Source organism: Chiloscyllium plagiosum, chromosome 33 (assembly GCF_004010195.1).
Source record: "Chiloscyllium plagiosum isolate BGI_BamShark_2017 chromosome 33, ASM401019v2, whole genome shotgun sequence".
Lineage (NCBI taxonomy): Eukaryota > Metazoa > Chordata > Chondrichthyes > Orectolobiformes > Hemiscylliidae > Chiloscyllium > Chiloscyllium plagiosum.
In genome coordinates this window covers 34086503-34109594 of record NC_057742.1, presented here as the reverse complement: position 1 = coordinate 34109594, position 23092 = coordinate 34086503, and the positions used below count along the sequence as shown (strand labels likewise).

Below are 23092 nucleotides of genomic sequence, written 5' to 3'. Positions count from 1 at the left end.
TCAAGTCCCTCAGCCTTTCCTCGTAAGCCCTTCCCTCCATACCAGGCAACATTCTAGTAAATCTCCTTTGAATCCTTTCCAAAGCTCCCACATCCTTCCTATAATGCGGTGACCAGAACTGTATGCAATACTCCAAATGTGGCCGCACCAGAGTTTTGTACAGCTGCAGTTTGATCTCATGGTTCCAAAGCTCAATCCCTCTACTAATAAAAGCTAACACACCCTACGCCTTCTTAACAGCCCTATCAACCTGGGTGGCAACTTTCAAGGATCTATGCACATTGACACAGAGATCTCTCTGCTCATCTACACTACCAAGACTCTTACCATTTGGCCAGTACTTTTTATTCCTGTTGCTCCTTCCAAAGTGAATCACCTCACACTTTTTCATATTAAACTCCATTTACCACCTCTCAGCCCAGCTCTGCAGCTTATCTATGTCCCTTTGTAACCTACAACATCCTTTGTCACTATCTACAACTCTACTGACCTCAGTGTCATCTGCAAATTTACTAACCCATCCTTCTATGCCCTCATCCAAGTCATTTATAAAAATGACTAACAACAGCGGACCTAAAACAGATCCTTGTGGCACACCACTGGTTACTGAACATTTCCAATCAACCACCACCCTCTGTTTTCTTTCCACTAGTCAATTACTGATCCAACCTGTGAAATCACCCTCAATTCCATGCCTCCATATTTTGTGCAATAGCCGACCTTATCAAATGCCTTACTGAAATCCATATACACCACATCAACCACTTTACCCTCATCCACCTGTTTGGTCACCTTCTTAAAGAGGCCACGACCTACCCTTCACAAAACTGTGTTTGACTATCCCTAATCAACTTCGGATTTGTAATCATCTAGAGATGAATATTAATCCTATTTCTTATAACCCTTCCCAACATTTTACCCACAACTGAAGTAAGGCTCATAGGTCTATAGTTTCCAGGATTGTCTCTACTCCCCTTCTTGAACAAGGGAACAATATTTGCTATCCTCCAGTCTTCTGGCACTAATCTTGTAGACAATGACAACATAAAGATCAAGTCAAAGGCTCAGCAAACTCCTCCCTGACTTCCCAGAGAATCCTAGAATAAATCCCAACCAGCCCAGGGGACTTAAATATTTTTACACTTTCCAAAATTGCTAACACCTCCTCCTATGCACCTCAATCCCATCTAGTCTAGTAGCCTGTATCAGTATTCTCCTCAGCCACACTGTCTTTTTCTAGTGTGAATACTGACGAAAAGTATTCATTTAGCGTTTCCCCCATCTCCTCTGACTCCACATATAACTTCCCACTACTATGCTCAATTGGCCCTAATCTTACTCTAGTCATTCTTTTAGTCCTGATATAGCTCGAGAAAGCCTTCGCGTTTACCTTGATCCTATCCGCCAATGATTTCTTATGTCCCCTCCTGGCTCTTCTTGGTTCTCTCTTTAGGTCTTTCCTGGCTAGCTTGTAACTCTCAAACGCCGTAACTGAACCATCACATCTCATCCTAACATAAGTAGCTGGTCCTTGAATAAACTCCACTTTGCAATTTGTTCCCATCTCCAGCAGTTTCCTTCCCCACCCTGAATTTGAAGAAAATGCACAACTGATTGTGTAACTTCCCGAGATGAAGAACAGTTTTAAATCAGTAAATACTCAACTGAACCACGTAGTTAGTATATTTTCAATGTTAAGTTTCGCTTTTGCGATTGATTTCAATGCTAATGATAAATGTTAGCGCCATTTGTGCAAAATAAGGGGCTGTCTGTGATCAATGTAAATGGCCTAAGTGGGAGTCTGTATGCTCAGAAGTGCTTGTCATGCCAGGTTAAGGATGATCTTTCAGGATTCCCCAGTGGGCTCAGTCTTTATAATATGTAGTTTACAATACCCAGCTGGAAAGATTCTGACTCAATCTCAGCTGGCTCAGACAGGACAGTAGCAATACTGCAATTAGTTCCTGGGATTACGGAAAGTTATGCTGACAAATGATATTTTAGAAATTTAGACTGAAGTTTACATGTAGAGATATTTCCAGGTAGGGTTGGAGAGGTGGTTAACTCCTGTCAGAAAAGTCAGAAGGTTCAAGAGCCTGAACTAACATGAATTGAAACAGGAGGATTATCTTGTATTTCAAATCAGGATTAAAAACAAGCTGAGGTCCATATGGAGGAGAACTGACTGAATATATAAATATGTGTGGGATACAGCAGGCTAAGGACTGACCTTTTCCTTATGCATTCTTTAGTTTTAATTTAACATTAGAGGAAACGCAGAGATACAAGGAAGATCATGCTCTGTATTTTACAGCCTACCATTACCCCTTCTGTTGACGTGTACAGCCTCATTTTCATATTTCTTGAGAGATACTACTCTTCCTCTTTAAAATGTAGTATTTAGTTTTAATGGACAGTTAAAGTCCTCCTGAAAAAAATCTTTAAGTTCCATGAACTTGCCACATATTGACTCTGTAAATTTAACAATGTGCAAAAAGATGCAATCTGAGGTACTTATCACAGGACTTTGCAGACCCAAATCACTGACTCTCTTAGAAAGTGGTTATTGTAAAGACCAAACTAAATATGACTGTGATGACCTAACAATCTGTCAACACTCTAACGCTTCCTGGCGAAGTAGTGGAACTTGTCTAGGCTTTCATAAAGGACATCAAATTATCAGGAGAGATTATATAAACCTGAATATAAGAGATAGACGAAGTCAGCAAATCAAGGTGTATAAATATTAAAAGTATTCAAAATAGAAGGTGTCATAAACAAGCACACAGAAGATATCTACCATTTAAAAAGTGGAATCAAACAGAAGCCAAGCTGAAACATGGAATTTGCTCCACAAAAAGCAGTTGTAAATAATGTAATAATTGGAGCTTTCAAAATTGAGATCAACAGATTTTTGTTTTACAAATTTAAATTCTTGAGAAACTAGCATCACAAGTATGATTAACATGCTTTGTCCATTCCTATATGCCTTCCAGAAGCTCGTGGTGCATCACTTTCTTGACCTGGAGTTCGTTTGGAGTCAATACTCCCAGAATACTATTTGGTCAGAATCTACGAATTTGATATTGTGATTAAAGAGTAACTTTATATGTCCATTATGGCGTGGTGCGCAACTTAGAAGAGAAATGGAAGTGATGCTATTCCCCTGCACCTGCTGCTGTAGGTTATGGGTTTGGAAAACATCAAGGTATTGGGAAAAAATATTGAGTCAAAGTGGTGTCCTTCCTCATCCATATGTAAGGATGCTAGCGAGAGTGGGTCATGTCTTTTTGTGGCTAGTTGATGTTCATGTATCCTGGTAGCCAGATTTCTGCCTGTTTGTCCAGGTATTTTGTAACTGACATTAGTTTTGCTTGTTGTCTGTATAGGGTCTTTCAAGTTCATTTGCTGCTGTTGGTGTTAATAGGATACATGGACATCAACTAGGCACAAAAAGACATGACTCTCTCTCACTAGTACCCTTAATATGGATGAGGAAGGACTCCACTTCAACTAGGACGACAAATCCATCCTAGGACATGCTAAACAGAGACACGCATGAGAGTTCCGAGAAGCATGGCATTCCAACTGGAACTCAACAACAAACACATTGACTTGGATCCCATTTACCACACACTGAGAAAAAAAACAGGAAATGACAACACCACAGGAATTGACATCACAAACCCAAGGAAACACAAATAGAAAGTGGGTGACACAATCAGTGCTTCGTCCGGAGGCTCACTGAAGAGGTTACCTAGTATGGTGACAAAACATCTGAAAATGAACCTTCCAGCTCAGCGAGCAAACATACAGCCAGAAACCTCAACCTAAGCTACAAATCTTCTCAAAACTCCAAGTTGAATACATCTCTGCAGGATCTTCTCAGGGTAGTGTCCAAGATTTAACTATCTTCAGTTCATCCATAAGTTCAGAATTTGGGATGTTTGCTGATGATTGCACAACATTCAGAACTATTCATAATTCCTCAGCTGCTGAAAGGTCCATGCCCAAACGCAGAAAGACCTGGACAACATTTAGTAGCATTCAACAAATAGCACTTGTGCCAGCAATGACCATCTACAACAAAAGAAAATCTAACCATCACCCCTTGATGTTCAAGGGTGTCCAACATCTACAAGGCCCAAGTCAGGACTGTGATGGCATACTCCCAACCTGCTTGGATGACTGGAGCTACAACTCTCAAAAACTTATCAACAACCAGAACAAAGCAGCCATCACCTTTAACAATCACTCCTCGCAACACCAGTGCCCAGTGGCAGCCGTGTGCAATTCATAATATACGCAGCAAATCACCAAGGCTCCTCAGACTGCATCTTCCAAACCCATAACCTCTGCTACCTGGAAGGTTACGGACAGTAGATGTATGGAAACACCATCAGCTGTAAGTTCCCCTGCAGTCACCCTTCAAACTGAGTTGGTACTTTGTTACTGTCCCTACACTGTCACGGTCAAAATCCTAGAATTTCATATCTAACAGGAGTACTTATTACTTACTCCCCAAAGCTCCAGAGGATCTAAAGGCAGCTCACTACCACTTTTCCAGAATAATTAAGGATCGACAATAAATGCTGGCCTAGCCAGTGATACCCATATTTCCCTTGGATATAAAAAAAGTACAGATTAGTAAAGAGTAGATCAGATTTCAGAACCTGATTGCTTACACCCCTGCCTTTTCAATAACAATTTCCATTTGTGTAGAATCTTCATCATAAAATGTCCCAGAACATTTCATAGGATATTAACAAAGAAAAATTGACATGCAACCACATGGAAAATAACAGTATGAATGAGTAAACACCTGACCAAAGTAATAGGTTTCAAGAAGTGAGAACATACAGGTGAAGAAATTAGGACAAAAACTCCAGATTCTGAGGCTGAGGCAATTAAAAACACAAACTGCCAAGAGTGGAGAAATTAAAATAAGGGTGGTGTGCAATCAACACTTCCTATGCCAATCAACACCTCCTATCGCAGTACACATTCTAGGTAGGACTGGTACTGAGCACATAGTTTCAATGTCTTTGTACCTATTCAGATCAGCTGCAAGTTACATTGCAAGTGATAATTGCTTTCACAAATGTTCAGTGATAGTAAGGATTTTGGACGTCAGCACCATGTTTACATTTATGCACAGCTCGGTTCCCTTCAGAGTTTTACCATCTCAACAGTTTTCTTCAATATGTAGCAGGAGATCAGCATGGTTCATGAATTTCTTCATTGGTTCTAATGTCATGCCTCAAGTGACAAATATTGCACAATAACGCTGTTTTTGTTTTTTTTTCTCTGCAGCATTGGATGTTCTTTTTCCAGAACACCTCTTCTAAGCTCTGTCAATACTATTCTTCCTGGGCCAATTAACAGAAAGAACTCTTGAGAGTTCATTCCAGTTCCTAATTCCCTCAGTGAGAAAATATAACACTGCAAAGAGCTCCACCTAGTGGTTTAGTTCATATCCAAATAAGAAACACAAGTCTGTAGTTGTGTCTGCAGCAGGCCTGAGGTCTTATTGGCTGCCAAAGGACATTGATGACAAGAACAAAATGAACTCCATTCCTCTGAATGTATCCAGTCTGTGGCATTTTCTGTTCTGAAGAATGGTCATTTGAGGTCAAGAGAGTTAAGTCCCTTTCCTACTTGATCTACATCATGACTAGTGGCACATGTTCAAATGTAAAAGTGCTCAGAAGATATGGGTTGCAATTGAACAAAATTGCACCAATCTAAAACTGACTTCAATGATAATTTAAGGCTGGGATGGAATGATCAGATGATAACTGACAGTCTATAATTGAGACAAAAACTTCTTCCAAATCCCAATCAATGCATTACCAACAATTTCAATCTTTTCATTACTCTATGTTTGATGATTTATGGCACAACATATGACAAAACTAACTTTGTATGATTAGTTATATTTCTTTAACCCCTCAAAGTTTATCAGACTTGATCATAAACATTTACCTCTGTAGAAACCGATCATAAGACTGTCGGTAAGCAAATCCTGCCCTTCGAACACGAACATTCTCCATTAAACCTAAATATTCAACTTGATGCTGACAGCGCTGATCGTCAAACAGCAGTGGAGATTTCTGCTCATTGGGCTTGATGCAACGGACATAGTAGGGCTCCTGCCAAACAGAAATAATCATCTATAAATTCTCATGTCCAACAGGCAAAACACTTTTGATGCTGTACAATGAATTTTGTTTGCGATCCAGTGCTGATGAAAACGTGTAAATGGATTATGACAGTACCGTAAATTTATGTATCAGTTAGGCAAATCTCACCCTTAGTGCTTTGGCACGCATACAATATAGCAGCAATAGCACAAATGCCAATATAGCTTTTCAATATGCTTCCATTAAATCAGTCACACCTTGTACTGGAGTGTGTGTACATAGTTCTACTTGCAGAAACACTGCAAGTGCTTGGAAGTCAATAATTCTGTTCTCCAATGTTTTACGTAGTTCAAAGAGTGATAGTACTGGATTTTTGTAAATTCACTCTTCATGCATCATTGGAACCACTGATGGTCATTCTTTGTAAAATTGCAGATGTACAAGATAAGCCAAGAGCCATGTTGATGTTTATACTCTGTTTGAACCTGCTCCCTTACTTTCTCATTGTCTCCAGCAGTGTAACCTTGGTTGTCTTAATTCTCCCTCATATACTTATTCAGTGTCCACTCAAATCATCATTATTTTTCAGTACTCCTTGTGGCAGTGAATTCCACATTCTCACCACTCTTTACCAGAGTCCGACTTGATCCCTTAATGATTATCTTGTATTGGTTAGTTCTTCCACACAAGTGGAAACACTGTCCCTATTTGATCAGAATCTTTGGTTATTTTAAAGACATTGGACACCCTTCAGGTTTCTATTTCCAAGAGAAACCTACATTTCCTGTATCATCTTTGGACATATGTTTTGTATCCATTCCAGTGCATTTCTACACTTTTTAATAAATGGCAACTCTTTTACCATGTGGTTTAACGTCTCACAGAGTTTTGGGTCAAGACAGACTGGTTGAGAAGGCAAAGTCTAGGGCAGTCTTCATGATTAGACAACAAATTAACATTATTTATCATACACTGCTACTTATTACAGCTGTAAGTGGTAATCATGGATACACCAGGCTCTGACCTTATAGTTGCACTAATCTATCTTTATGTGTTCACCTCCATGTATTCTTTAGATCTAGTGCTCCAGTTCCAGTATATTCCAACTCCGTTCCCAATCTGCTGTTTAACACTCTCAGAAGTATAACCCCATAACATTTGCTCCAGTGTTCTGAAGTCCATACACAACAGCAACCATTTTATGGACTTGACGTGGCAAGTCTAACTGTGATCTAACCAAACTCTTATACAAGTTTAGCATTTTTTTCCCCAGTGCTATTCCTCTTGATTGCTTTATCTCACTGGCCTCATTAACCTGTGATTTCCACAGATTCATGTACTTAGGAGTCATAAAGTCAAACAGCATGGCAACAGATTCTTTGGTCCAGCTAAACCACGCCGACCGTGTTCCCAAACTAAATTAGTCCCACCTGCCTGCTCATGACCCATATCTCTCCAAACATTTCCTATTCATTTACTTATTCAAATGACTTTTAACTGGTACAACTGTACCTACATTCACCACTTCCTCTGGCAGTTCATTTCACACACTAACCACTCCGTTTCAAAATGTTGCCTCTCATATCCTTAAGATCTTTTTCCTCTCACATGAAAAACATGATCCCTAGTTTTGCATTCCCCACTTCAGGAAAAATACTTTTGCTATTGACCTAATCTATGCCCCTCATAATTTTATAAAACTCTAAGGTCACCCTTCAACCTCCTATGCTCCAGTGAAGAAAGTCCGAGCCTAACTTCATAACCCAAACCCTCCGTTCCCAGCAATGTCCTGGTAAACCTTTTCTGAACCTTCTCCAGTTTAATAATATCCTTCCTATACCAGGGTGACCAGGGCTGCACGCAGTACTCCGGAAGAGGCCTCCCCAAAATCATTATACAACCTCAACATAACCATCTCAACTCTTTTACTCAAAGGTCTGAGCAATGAAGTCAAGCTTGCTGAATACCAAACATACCACATAAATTTCAAAGAATTATGCACCTGAACCCCCATGTCTCTCTGTTCTACAACACTACCCAGGGCCCAATCATTAATTATATAGATCCTGATCTGATTTGTTTTACCAAAATGCAATACCTCGCATTTATCCATCTGCCACTCCTCAGCTCACTGACCTAACTGATCAAGATCTCTTTGTAATCCTGGATAACCTTCGTCACTATCCACTACTCCAATAACTGTGGCGTCATCCACAAACTTACGAACTATGTTTCCTTTGCTCAGAGACCATGTGTAAATTTGTTTTCCAAACCATATATATATGCACCAACTGATAGCCTCTGTGTTGTGTGTCGGTCATGACAATAATGCAGTAATGAAAAAAAGTATCCAAAAAAACTGTTCAATTTAAAATGTATAATTCACAAGCAAATTCTATTTGTTGATCAGGACTAACACTAAACATTCTGGGATGACACTTTGGAGAGATCTTTCAATCATGGATTATAGGAAATATTTTATCACAATTAAAGCTAACATAATTCAAACCTCTGACAATATAATTAGATAGTTTTAGACAAAGAAGAATTGTCAAAGGATTACTCAATGCATCAGATTCAAAGCAAGTCAACTAAAACAACCAGGAAATCACAGAAAAAGAAATAGTAAGTAAAAATTGAGGAAAGCAAGTAGTATGAAGAGCACAAACCATCTAATGCTAACAGTGAAACAAGTAAAATTCAAACAAAGCAGCTGGGTCAGTGGAGTAAAGAGACAGAAAAGGAGGAAGAGAAGGGGAAAAGAGAGGAAGATAAGAAAAAAATATATAATGAAGGGAATGAAAGCGAGAGAAAAAGGAGAATGGAGAGGATGGGAACGACAGGAGATGGCAGGCCAAATGATTGACCAGAGGAATAGAATTCCTCATTTGTAAATTTAACTAAAAGTCTGGCCTGAAAGCAGGATCCTCTAAAAATGCATTTCCAATCTATTCCATGCTTATATAACATTGCAAACATAATAGAAACTAATTAAAAATTGCAACCATAAAAGTCAAAATTCAAATTATGCCAATAGTCACCAAAGGACCTAAGTTGCCATGTACTAAGAGTTTTGTACCAATCTATATCAACAATGCAGAGCAGTGCATTATGAAAAGCATCATGTGTGAAACCTTGGATTATAATTAACCTGGACATGCAACAAATTTGTTTGGATAGCTTTGCGGTGCTATGCTAGCAATAATATTATTTGAGTTTCATCACTGCTGTCCAGAAACATTGCCAACACATTAACTCTGGCACATTTCAAGGAGGATTCAAGACTCAAGGACAGCTATTGTGGAAGAAAGACAAACTAAAGGTGTAATAATAGAGGGAATTGGAGACTGCAGATATTGCATTTGGGACAAGAGTGTAATCAATCACCGCTGTCAGTTTAGATGGTTAGTGTCCTGCAAAGCAAATCAAAAGAAAACAGGCAGCATTCTGCAAAGTTCCATCAGACAAAAAAAAAGCAATCTTCCCAGCATGATGAGGGAAACAGAAAGATAAGACAGCTTCCCCTGACAATGTTAGAAATCAGGCCACAAAAAAAAGAATACAGTGAACCTTGAGACACTTAGTGTTCACCAGATTATCCTCATTCAGCTGCAATACTCCCAACACAGATCCATCATCAGAAACAAATCTAGGTCTAGTTTTGTCAGCAGTTACGATTAATAAGCAAAGACATCTGAATTGTTTAATCCACATCCATCCAAATGCTTTTTGACACTGACATTTATGGCTGCTGAAATGGTTACTAAACTTTAAAATGACTACACTCAAGCTCACATACAATGGCATTTATAAGAAACCTATTGCTTTGTTTTCGACATTTCATTCAATACTCTGGAAAACCATCTAAAGATTTCTGGTACAAACTGGACCACAAAGTAAAGCCAACAAGACCATGTACAATGAACCCCTTATAATAAAAGGCTTTTATAGCTCATTCCAACTAGAACGCACAAAGTTTCAAAGGTAGTTGAGTCAAACTGGCCCCTGAAATTATCTGGGAAGCCATTCAGAAGTAATTAGGAATGGTCAATGATAATGGAGTAACGCTCACATGCAATGAATTAACAAATGAGAAAAGGTATGAAGTTCAGTTATGCTTGCTACCTCTTTTCCTTCCTCTCACTTAACCCTTCTTCAAAATCCAAACTGGGATCTAAAGTGGCTGTCGCAGATAATGAGGCCCTTTGAAATAGTCAAAAAGACAAGAACAGAAGAAACAGGGACAGGCCATGACCCTTGAAGCCATCTCAACCACTCAGTAAAATAACAGCTGATCTGTTAGCAGCCTCAACTCCACTTCTCCTGCCCCTCAAATCAAAAATCTGCCGAATGCAGCCTCAACTGCTCTTTGAAGTCGGTTAATCTTTGGAATGTTCTCGCACAGAGAAGAAATTCCTCATCGCCATCTGAAATATCCTATCAACCATTTTGAAACTGCTCCCAATAATTTTCCACAAGAAGAAGCATCTACCTTGTAAAGCCCCCTCAGGATCTTGCATGTCTCAACAAGATAATCTCTCATTCTATGGGCCCCAATGAGTGCAGACTCAATCTGCTCAAGCTTTCATAACATTTCATTCGGTAATTCAATATAGTCAATGTTCCATGAACCACTTTCAGCAAATAAAAAGTGCATTATTTCAACAATGTCCTGTACAATTAGCAAGACTTTCCTACTTTTATACTATATTTGCCTTACAATTAAGGCCAACACTATTAGCTTTCCTAGTACATTATATGTTTGCATGTTAATATTGAGATTCATTGTCAAGGACACCCTGATCTCTCCGTAAAGCAGTATTTGGCAATTTCTCTCTAGTTAAGTAATAAGCTGATTTTCTATTAGTCTGAATAGTCTAGCAAAACCTAACTTGACACTAGGAGCATCTCACACCATTGTTATGCACCTGCAAGTTTCTCACTCAGCAGTAATTTGCATAAAAAGCTTGTTCAATGTCTTACGACATAATTGGCCTTATTGATATTCAGGTCAATGGTGTATCCATCTCTGAATCACTTACTACCAACATTCTGAGCATTACCAATTCAACTGAACTCAGCAATATACAAGAGCAGGTCAGAAGCAAGGAACACTGCGGCAAGTAAATCATCTCCTGACTCCCCAGATCCTGCCCAACATTGACAAGTCAAGGGTGTGATGGAATACTCTCCACTCTTCTACATCGTTGCAGCTCTGAGCTTGACACCATCCAGGACAAGGCTTGACTGTGACAATCTCAAAGTAGGTTGGCAGGTAATTAAGAAGGATTGCTAGAGGGATGGAGTTTAAAAATAGGGAAGTTATGATACAGCTGTATAAGATGAGGCCACCCCTAGAGTACTGTGCCCAGTTTTGATCTCCTTACTTGAGAAAGGATGTACTGGCACTGGAGGGGGCACAGAGGTGGTTCACCATGCTGATTCTAGAATTGAGAAGGTTGCCTTATAGAGCATAGAACAGTACAGCACAGTACAGGCTCTTCAGCCCACAATGTTGTGCTGACTATTTTTCTTAATCTAAGATCAACCAACCTACACACCCCTCAATTTATTGCCATCCATGTGCTTGTGCAGCAGTTGCTTAAATGTCCCTAATCAAGGCTTGACTGTGACAATCTCAAAGTAGGTTGGCAGGTAATTAAGAAGGATTGCTAGAGGGATGGAGTTTAAAAATAGGGAAGTTATGATACAGCTGTATAAGATGAGGCCACCCCTAGAGTACTGTGCCCAGTTTTGTTCTCCTTACTTGAGTAAGGATGTACTGGCACTGGAGGGGGCACAGAGGTGGTTCACCATGCTGATTCTAGAATTGAGAAGGTTGCCTTATAGAGCATAGAACAGTACAGGCTCTTCAGCCCACAATGTTGTGCTGACTATTTTTCTTAATCTAAGATCAACCAACCTACACACCCCTCAATTTATTGCCATCCATGTGCTTGTGCAGCAGTTGCTTAAATGTCCCTAATGTCGCTGATGCTACTAACACCACTGGCAGTGCATTCCACATACCCACCACTCTGCGTAAAGAACCTACCTCTGACATTTCCCCTAAACCTTCCTCCAATCACCTTAAAATTATGACCCCTCGTGACAGCCACTTCTGCCCTGGGAAAAAGTCTCTGGCTATCTACTTTATCTATGCCTCTCATTACCTTGTGCACCTCTATCAAGTCACCTCTCTTCCTTCTTCTCTACAGTGTGAAAAGCCCGAGCTCACTCAACCTCTCTTCATAAGACAAGCCCTCCAATCCAGGCAGCATCCTGGTACATCTCCTCTGAACCCTCTCTAAAGTATCTGCATCCTTCCTGTAATGAGGCGGCCAGAACAGGACACAATATTGTAAGTGTGGTCTAACCAGAGGTTTATAGAGCTACAACAAAACCTCATCGCTTTTAAACTCAATCCCGCTATTAATGAAAGCCAAAACACCATATGCCTTGATAACAACCCTATCAGCTTTGAGGGATCTATGTCCGTGGACTCCAAGATCCCACTATTCCTCAACACTGCCAAGAGTCCTGTCTTTAACCCTGTATTCAGCATTCAAAATCAACCTTCCAAAATTAATTGTTTCACATTTATCCAGTTTGAACTCTGCTACTTCTCAGTCCAGCACTGTATCCTGTCAATGTCTTGTTGTTGCCTGCAACACCCCTCGACCTTATCTACAACACAACTAACCTTGTGTCATTGGCAAACTTGCCAACCCACCCTTCCATTTCTTCATCCAAGTCATTTATGCAAACTACAAAGAGCAGAGGCCCAAGAACAGATCCCTGCAAGGCACCATTACCAACCTCCAGATAGATTACTTTCCCCCCACTACCACTCGTTGTCTTCTTTCAGCCAGCCAATTCTGTATCCAGACAGCCAAACTTCCCTGTATCCCATGCCTCCTAACTTTCTGAATGAGCCTACCGTGGGCAACCTTATCAAATTCCTTACAGAAATCCATTTACACCATATCCACTGCTCAACCTTCGTCAACCTGTCTCAGCACATCCTCAAAGAACTCAATAAGGCTTCTGAGGCATAACCTACCCCTCTCAAAGCCATGGCAAAAGTGAGGACTGCAGATGCTGGAGATTAGAGTCAAGATTAGAGTGGTACTGGAAAAGCACAGCCAGTCAGCCTGAGGGCTCCTGCACAAAACGTCGATTGTCCTGCTCCTCAGATGCTGCCCGACTTGCTGTGCCTCTCAAAGCCATGCTGATTATCTTTAATCAAACTATGTTTTTTCCAAATAATCATAAATTCCAATCCTTTCCAGTAACTTGCTTACCACAGATGTAAGACTGACTGGCCTGTAATTCCCAGGGATTTCCCTATTCCCCTTCTTGAACAGAGAAACAACATTTGCCTCCCTCCAATCATCGAGTACTACTCCCATGGAGACTGAGGATGAAAAGATCATCACCAAAGGTGCAGCAATCTCATTCCTCCCTTCCCATAGTAACTTTGCATATATCTGATCTGACCCTGGGGATTTACCTATCTTGATACTTCCCAGAATTTCTAGTACATCCACTTTCTTCATATCCATCTGTTCAAGCCTATTAACCTGGCCCACGGTGTTCTCACTATCAACACGGTTCCTCTCTCTAGAGATTATAAGCAAAAAACTCATTTAGGGCCTCCTCTACCTCTTCAGACTGCAAACAAGTTCCCTCTATTATCCTGATCAGCCCTACCTTCTCTCCGATCATTCTCTTATTCCTCACGCCGGTGTAGAACCCCTTCGGGTTTTCCCTAATCCTTCCCACCAAGGCTTTATCGCGCCCCCTCCTAGGTCTCCTCAGTCCATTTGTGAGTTCTTTCCTAGCTACCCTGTAATCCTCTAAAGCTGTGCCAGATCCTTGCTTCCTCAACCTTAAATAAGCTTCCTTCTTCCCCTTGACAAAAAGCTCCTCTTCTCTCGGCATCCAAGGCTCCTTCACCAAGGAAAGAGGCCTGTTTCATTGGGACAATGGTATCCAACACTCGCAACAAGTGCTCCTTAAACAGTCTCCACATTGTGGGCAGCACGGTGGCACAGTGGTTAGCAATGCTGCCTCACAGCGCCAGAGACCCGGGTTCAATTCCCGCCTCAGGCGACTCTCTGTGTGGAGTTTGCACGTTCTCCCCGTGTCTGCGTGGGTTTCCTCCGGGTGCTCCGGTTTCCTCCCACAATCCAAAAATGTGCGGGTTAGGTGAATTGACCATGCTAAATTGTCCGCAGTGTTAGGTGAAGGGGTAAATGTAGGAGTATGGGTCTGGGTGGTATACGCTTCGGCGGGTCGGTGTGGACCTGTTGGGCCGAAGGGCCTGTTTCCACACTAAGTAATCTAAAAAAAAAAATCTAATCTAAAAAAATCTAAAAAAAAACAAAAAAAAAAATTCTGTTGTACATTTCCTGTAGAACAATTGTTCACAGCACCTGTCTAATAGCAGTATAAATTCCCCTCCCTCAGTTTAATACCTTCCCATACTGTCTGTTCCTGTCCCTCTCTAGGGCTATGGCAAAGGTGAGGCAGTTGTGCCACTATCACAGAAATACACTCTCCCAGAGAGATCTGACATCTGGCCTGAGGAGAGATTGAGTTGACTGGGACTGTACTCACTGGAATTTAGAACAATGAAAGGGATATCTTACAGAAACATGTAAAATTATGAAGAGCATAGACAGGGTAGAAGCAGGGAGGTTATTAATACTGGCAAGCAAAACTAGAACTAGACGGTATAGCCTCAAAATAAAGGGGAGCGGATTTAGGATTGAGAGTTGAGGAGGAATTTCTTCACCCAAACGGTTGTGAATCTTTGAAATTCCCTGCCCAGTGAAGCAGTTGAGGACAGCCATTGAATGTTTTGAAGGCGAAGATACTTTTTGAGCATAAAATAATTAAGGTAAGCGGGTAAGTGCAGCTGAGTTCACAAGAACTCAGCCATGATTTTATTGATTGGCGGAGCAGGCTTGATGGGCCAGATGGCCTACTCCTGCTCCTATTTGTTATGTTCTTATTTCCTCTCTCCACCATTGACACTCAGCTCCCCTTCAAGTCATTCAGCATCCTGACTTGGAAATATATCGCCACCCCTTCATTGTCACTGGAGCAGAATCCTAGAATTTCCACCCTAATGGCATTGTGGATCTACCAATAGCATATGCTCAACACCAGTTCAAAAATGTAGCTCACCACTTTCACGAGGGCAACTAAGAATAACTAATAAATGATGGCCGAGCCAGTGTCACTCACATCCGATGTGCAAATTAAAAAAAATTCAGCTAGTTAACACCATTTCCTCTTAATGAGTCTGTGCTGCCTTTCCTTGATTAACCCACATTTACTTCATGACTTCATGTCGCTGCAAAATTTCTAACTTAGAGAGAGGCGCCTTGTTCAACTTATGTCCAAGATCCACCTTCAGATCCTGAGGAAGTTCTGATTTGAACACTTCTGTGATATTGATATAGGAAACTTAAAGTTCCAATTGCCTGTTTCAACCTGCCTAGATTGCTCCATTTTTTCAATGGCAGTGTGGTCAGATGGCTAGAGTCATGGAGACTTTGAACGTTTGGGCTATACTTCCTCTCATTTTTAAATGGACTTATCTTAGAGGGATATCGGCCAAATGCTAGCAAACGGGGCAAGATTTGGTTCGGGTATCTGGTCGGCATGGATGGGTTGGATTGAAGGGTCTGTTTCCGTGCTGTACATCTCTATGACTCTACAGCTGTTACAGCAGGTATAAAAGCAGCATAGTGCAAAAGTACTTCAGCAGCCAGACCAATACTCAGCTGTTGTATTGGCAGTGGTCAGTACTCCCTGCACTACCGACAGTGTTCAACAGCACCCACGCCAAATCCACACCCACTCCTGACTCAACATGCAGAATCCCTGGCTCTGGAACAGATAGTCTTGGAAGGTTCAGAATTGCCAAAAGTGGAGAGGGACAGAGGTGCTGAACATTTTCCACAGGCAGATGATGGACATTGTACAGGGGATAGAGGAAGGCTAAACACTGCTGGGTGGTGGATAAAAATGAGTCACATCATCATAGCAAGGAACAGCAGAGAACATTCACAGTGAAAGAGGGCATAAACACAGATGAGAGGAGGCAGTAATCACTTTCAGGTGAGAAATACAGGGATGACTAATGTCAGGGGATGAGGTAGGAAACACTTCGAGGATTAGAGAGGGTTGAACATTGTTGTAGGGTAGAGGAAGAATTTCAAAATATTGCCAGAGTATGAGAGAGGTTTAGCACTTCTAGCAGGATGAGGTCACGCAATATTGGAAGTTGATAACTCTATTTAAAGCAGTATATGATCGGTCTTCAGTTCATTGGTTTAAGTGGCGTGTTTTCCGTTCATGACAAGAAAAAAGTGCAATTGCAATGAAATTTTTGTCAGTTGCTACCTGACTCCATTTGTACCTGTTTTCCTGAAGGTGATAATATGAAGGTACAAATATTCCACTGTAAAATTGTTAAAAGGGCAGATTAAAGATGAATCAGCTAGGTAATGGTTCTCAAAGAATTAACACCCAATTTGATGATCTAACACAGTCTTTGGATGGAGAATATAGCAGCCTAACAGAAGAGTGGAGTGTCTCCACTGACACATCTGTTTCCTTATAGTTTTATACATTTCTTTTTAAACCAAAAATTCCTACAGTGTGGAAGCAGGCCATTTGGCCCATTGAGTCCACACTGATCCTCCAAAGAGCACCCCACCCAGCCCCCTACTCTATCCCTGTAACCCTACATTTTCCACAGCCAATTCACCTAACCTGTACATCCTTTTGACTGTGGGAGGAAACCAGAGCACCCAGAAGAGAAACACACAGACACAGGGAGAATATGCAAACTCCACAGACAGGAGAGGGTGGAATCAAACCCAGAACCTGGGCACTGAGAGGTAGCAATGCTAACCACTGAGCTACCATATCATCCCGCATGTGACTGTTAACTATACTTACTGCTACCCACTATCACCTGATGAAGGAGCGTTGCTCCGAAAGCTAGATTAGATTTTTTAGATTACATTACATTACATAACAAGTCCACACCTGACCTTCATTGCAATTGCACTTTTTTCTTGTCATGAACGGAAAACACGCCACTTAAACCAATGAACTGAAGACCGATCATATATTGTTTTAAATAGAGAGTTATCAACTTCCAATATTGCGTGACCTCATCCTGCTAGTAGTCCAAAGATGTGCAGGTCAGGTGAATTGGCCATGCTAAATTGTCCGTAGTGTTAGGTAAGGGGTAAATGTAGGGGTATGAGTGGTTTGCGCTTCGGCGGGTCGGTGTGGACTTGTTGGGCCGAAGGGCCTGTTTCCACACTGTAAAGTAATCTAATCTAATCTACACATTTTTGGACTGTGGGAGGAAACTGGAGCACCCGGAGGAAACCCACGCAGACACGGGAAGAATGTGCAAACTCCACACAGTCAGTCAGTCGCCTGAGGCGTCTCTGGTGGTGTGAGGCAGCAGTGCTAACCACTGTGCCACCCAATTAAGCTAGTGTGCTTCCAATTAAACCTGTTGGACTATAACCTGGTGTTGTGTGATTTTTAACTCTGCATAAACTATGTGTTGTTATGTTAGTCAAATGCCTATTCCTAGACTCAAATGGTTGATTCTCCACCACTGAATTAGACAGGCCTCTTAGAGGTCAGCATAGAAAGGATCATTATTGACAGGAAAACACCCCAACCACAAACCACTAATATTTGGTATTCAGATCGCAATCCCAGTACCTTCTCCAACACTGACCAGAGGATCTGGTTCATTGGTTTTAAAGGTTGTAACACCACTGAGTTTTAACTGACTGGCCTATTGTTTTGAGGCTTATCCTTAAACAATTTTACTTGAACAAGGATATACGATTTTCAATTCTTGGGTTCTCTGGACGTCTATGAACTGTAAGATTGTGCCCAATGCCTTGACAGTTTCTACCCTTACTTTCCTCCAAACGCTTTGTTGCATCACTTTAAGGCAAATGAGCATGAGAAAGAAAGGCTGACTTAGTCAGTGATGCAAATGTGAAAGAACAAACCCAATTTAAAACTATTGCATATGTTTTGTATCTCTCTATAATTTCCTTACAAATGTCTTTCTCTAAGTCTTTCCCAATATTTGATGACCCACAGTTAGTTAATCTATAACATATAGTTGGATTCTTGTGCAACCCCATGATAGAAAAATTGCACTTTAGAAACAGCACTTAAAGTTTTGGCAATGTAATTGTGTTACAGCCAACACATGCTTTAAAAGTTTGTGCTTAGAAACGTCACCAATTCGACAATTGCGTTGACCAAGTGCACATTATAGCAGAATGACCTGCATTGATTACACCTAGCAATATTATTCTTCTGTTCTTTCTTAGCTGTAAATAATTGGATTCTGCCTTTGACCTTTCTTTGACATCTTTGCTCTTCAGTACCTATAATGTTGTTCAGAATTAATATTGTTATGCATCCCACTCTCTTTCTTTGTCTATCTTTCCTCAACTGCATCGGGATAGCAACCAACTTAATCAAAGACTACTCCCACACCAGTTATACTCTCTTCCATCCGGCAGAAGATATAGAAGTTTGAATACACATATGAAGAGATTCAAGAACAGTTGCTTCCTTGCTACTAGATTTTTAAATGGACCTCTTTAATGTTAATGCTGATCTCTCTCTGCACCTTCTCAGCAGCTGTAACATTGCACTCAGTTCCGTCACCCTGATGCACATGTATTGTGTGATAACCCTGTAAAGCACATTAGACAACACTTTTCACTATACCTTGGTACACATGACAATTATAAATTGAATCAAATCAAATCACTTTGCATTCAAGAATATTTTGTATCTGTGTCCAGCCTCTCTTTTAGCCAGAAGGTATTTGAACTCTGCAGAGTTATGGGAGCAAGGTGGTAATATTAGAGACAAACACCAGGATGTGCAGTAGAATTAGAAGAGATGGATAGCAAGGGAATACAAAATAGTTGGTATCAGGTGGCCAGAGAATGGGGAAATGTAATAAGGTCAATTTAGAAAAGTGCAATGCTTGTTCTTTTTTTTAAAAAGCCTCTGTCCTACCTGTTGTCCAACTCCCACTCTTTCCAAGTGAAGCAGCCATTTACATGAACCTTTTTCAACTTACTCTGCTGTATTCGAGGGGCAGAATGGCCTACTCCTGCACCTATTGTCTATTCACTACTCCCATTGCAGTCACCTTTGCACTGAGGGGATGAAACACAGATTGGGTACCCACTTTGCAGAGCATCTCAGTTCAGTCCCCAAATGGTCACTTGACATTTCAATATTCCATCTTACTCTCATGTGTCTCCAAGGTCTGCAGCCATTTTCCAATGAATCACATTGCAATTTGGAGAGCACAGTCTCATTTTCTTCCCAGGCACTTTGAAGCCTTCTGAGCTCAAGATTAAGTTCAGCAATTTCAGATAAGAGCCATCCTCTATTTTGATATACCCACTATTCTCATCTTGTTTTCATAGCTTTGCTTTCCGTTAGAGCTGACCTAAACTGTGCTATTAAAACCTACTCTGGATCTATGCTTTGTCTTTTCTTTGACCTCTAATCCCCCTCACACTCAGCTTTTCCTGACCTTCTCTTCTGTTCCATACTCCTCTCCCAACCTTTGCAACATTCTCACCTCTTCAATTCTGAAGTATCATATTAGCTTCAAAATGTTACGTCTTTATCTCTGTCCAAGATACTGATAGACCTGTTGGGGTTGTCCAACACTTTCTGATTTTGCTTATGGCCAAAATGAGGTTTGCTTTGCACATATGTGAATGTGTGGAACATGGTATACAAGGTTGGTGAGCTGAAGGGGCAGATAGCCACATGGAAATATGAACACGACCTGCCTTATTCTTCCTCTTGACTACTTGATATTCACCTGTTACTCTCTACCTGCATAACTTTAAGTTGTAGTGTAACTGCATCTACGAAAGTGCTCACCAGAGAATAGTCAAACGTGTGGATACGCTGCAGTGATGTTAGAAGATTGTCAAACTGGGAAACCCTGATCTCAAGATGCTGTAGCTGACATTTCCTGTATGTGTGGTTTGCCAGGACTTGCAGGAGAAATGTTCTTCAGTTCCCATTGGGAACAGGATACATATTCCATGGGTCTGAGCTTCTATTACACTAATACATGGACTTTAACAAGTGACTCACCAATTAGCAGCTGCTTCCATGCTGACATCTCTTTCTGTTATTAGGACATTTACAAAACTGTTTTCATTTAACTCATTATCTAAAAAAAATTAGATATAAATTTACGGTAAAACTAGATCAACAAACACAATAGTTACGTTTTAACTTTACCCCAGAAGGGACTGATTAAATGATTTAAATGTGTTTTCTCTTGACCTCTGCATTCACTGTTTCCAACTTCTCATTTGGACAACTCAATTTCCAAAGAACAAAAAACTAACATCCCTTCCCTTGGTTCACAAGTTCCCAAGATCATAATAAATAATAACTAGGAGCAGAAGTAGGCCATCAGGATCTTTGAGCCCACTCCACCATTCAGTAAGATCTTTTCGTGGCATCAGCTCCACTTACACATCCTCTCACCATAACGCTTAATTTCTTTACTGTTCAAAAAATTATCTTAGCTTTAAAAACATTCAATGAGGAAGCCTCACCTATTTCACTGGGCATGGAGTTCCACAGATTCACAATTCTCGGGGTGAAGAAGTTTCTTCTCAATTCAGTCCTAAATCTGCTCCTCCTAATTTCAAGGCTATACTCTCTTGTCCTAGTTTCATCTGTCAGTGGAACCATCCTCTCTACTTCCATCTTATCTATTCCTTTCGTAATTTTATATGTTTCAATAAGATCATCTCTCATCCTTCTAAATTCCAATGAATATAATCGCAGACTCTCCTCATAAGCCAACCCCTCAACTCCAGAATCAACCTAGTGAACCTCCTCTGCACCCCCTCTAGTGCCAATATATCCTCTCTCAAGTAAGGAGACCAAAACTGCGTGCAATGCTCCAGTTGTGGCCTCATCTGCACCCTATACAGCTGCAACGTAACCTCACTGCTTTGAAACTCAATGCTTTTAAGCAACGAAAGACAACATTTCATTTACCTTCTTAATTACCTGTTGTACCTGCAGACCTGCCTTCTGTGATTCATGCACAAGGACACCCAGCTCCCTCTGCATAGCAGTGTGCTGCAATTTTTTTCCATTCACCTAATAGTCCTTTGTCCTGTTATTCCTCCCAAAATGAATGACTTTACATTTATTACCATTGTACTCTATCTGCCAGACCTTTGCCCACTCACTTGAACCATTTCCCTCTGCAAAGGTTTACAGTCCTCTACCACTCACCCGAGTTAAAAATCACACAACACCAAGTTATAGTCCAACAGGTTTAGTTGGACATACTAGCTTTAAGAGCGCTGCACCTCCACATCATGGCTACTCACCTTAGTGTCATCCACAAACTTTGACACACTACACGTGGTCCCCAACTCCAAATCATCAATGTAAATTGTGAATAATTGCAGTCCCAACAGTGATCCCTAAGGCATACCACCAGTCACTGATCGCCAACCAGAAAAACACTCATTTACCCCCACTCTTTGCTTCCTGTTAGTTAACCAATCCTCTAGTCTTGCTAATACATTACCTGTAATGCTACACATCTTTATCCTCTGCAGCAGCCTTTTATGCAGCTAATTGTCGAATATGCCTTTTGGAAATCTAAATATACCATATCTACTGGGTCCCCGTTGTCCACTGTTTCTATAATGTCTTCACAGAATTCCAGTAGACCAGTTCAGCAGGACCTGCCTTTGATGACCTATGCTGCATCTGCCCAACGGGACAATTTTTATCTAGATGTCTTGCTATTTCACCCTTGATAATACATTCAAGCATTTTCCCCACTACAGAAGTTAAGTTAACTTGTCTATAATTCCCCATCTTTTATCTACCTCCATTTTTAAACAGTGGTGACAGATTTGCTGTTTTCTAATCTGCTGGAACGGCCCCAGAGTCCAGTGAATTTTAGAAAATTACCATAAGTGCAGTTGCTATTTCTCTCACCATCTCTTTTAGCACTCTGGGATACATTTCATTAGGACCAGGAGACTTGTCTTACCTTTAGCTCCATTAGTTTGCCCAACACTACCTTTTTCATGATAATGATTGTTTCCAGGTCCTCACCTACCTTCGTCCCCTTGTTAGTATCTGGCATGTTATTTGTCTCTTCCACTTTGAAGACTGACACAAAATACATGTTCAATGCCTTAAGTATTCTGTAGAAGCTGCACTCCCAAAAAAAAGGTTCAAAACAAGTGCTAAGCAATGACAATACTCAGTGATAGAACTGAGCCACCACCTTTTGACATTCAATTGCATTATTATTGCTCAAATCCCAAACTATCAAAATCTTGCATAGGATGGGGATGGGGGTCATGAGACTGGAAACTTAACTGGACAGTCTACATAAAGACTACAACTATAACAGCTTATCAGAGGTTGGGTGGTCTGCAGTGAGTGGCTCCCCAAAGCCTGTCTATCACCAACAAGACAGTGCAATAGCACACTGTCCATGTAGATAGGTTAATACAGCTTCAATTAGGACCTAAAATGGTACCATCCACCAACTGGAACATCTGCTTTCTCCATCAATGTATGCTAATTACAAGATGAACTCAACGAGCTTCCAAAGACATAGCCACTATTTAAGAAGGGCGGTAAAGACAAACCAGGGAACTATAGACCAGAGAGCCTGACCTCAGTGGTGGGCAAGTTGTTGGAGGGACAGGATGTACATGTATTTGGAAAGGCAAGGACTGATTAGGGATAGTCAGCATGGCTTTGTGCGTGGGAAATCATGTCTCACAAACTTGATTGAGTTTTTTGAAGAAGTAAAAAAGAGAATTGATGAGGGCAGA

General features: G+C 40.9%; 1 protein-coding gene across 1 annotated transcript in view; it reads right to left on the bottom strand.

Annotated features, from left to right (window-relative positions):
* The window catches only part of myo1d (myosin 1D), a 525665-nt gene that overhangs the window by 325625 nt on the left and 176948 nt on the right, over window positions 1-23092 (bottom strand). The window contains exon 15 of the mRNA XM_043675298.1: window positions 5986-6152. Coding sequence (XP_043531233.1) covers window positions 5986-6152 — 167 coding nt within the window. The remainder of the gene's footprint in view (window positions 1-5985; window positions 6153-23092) is intronic.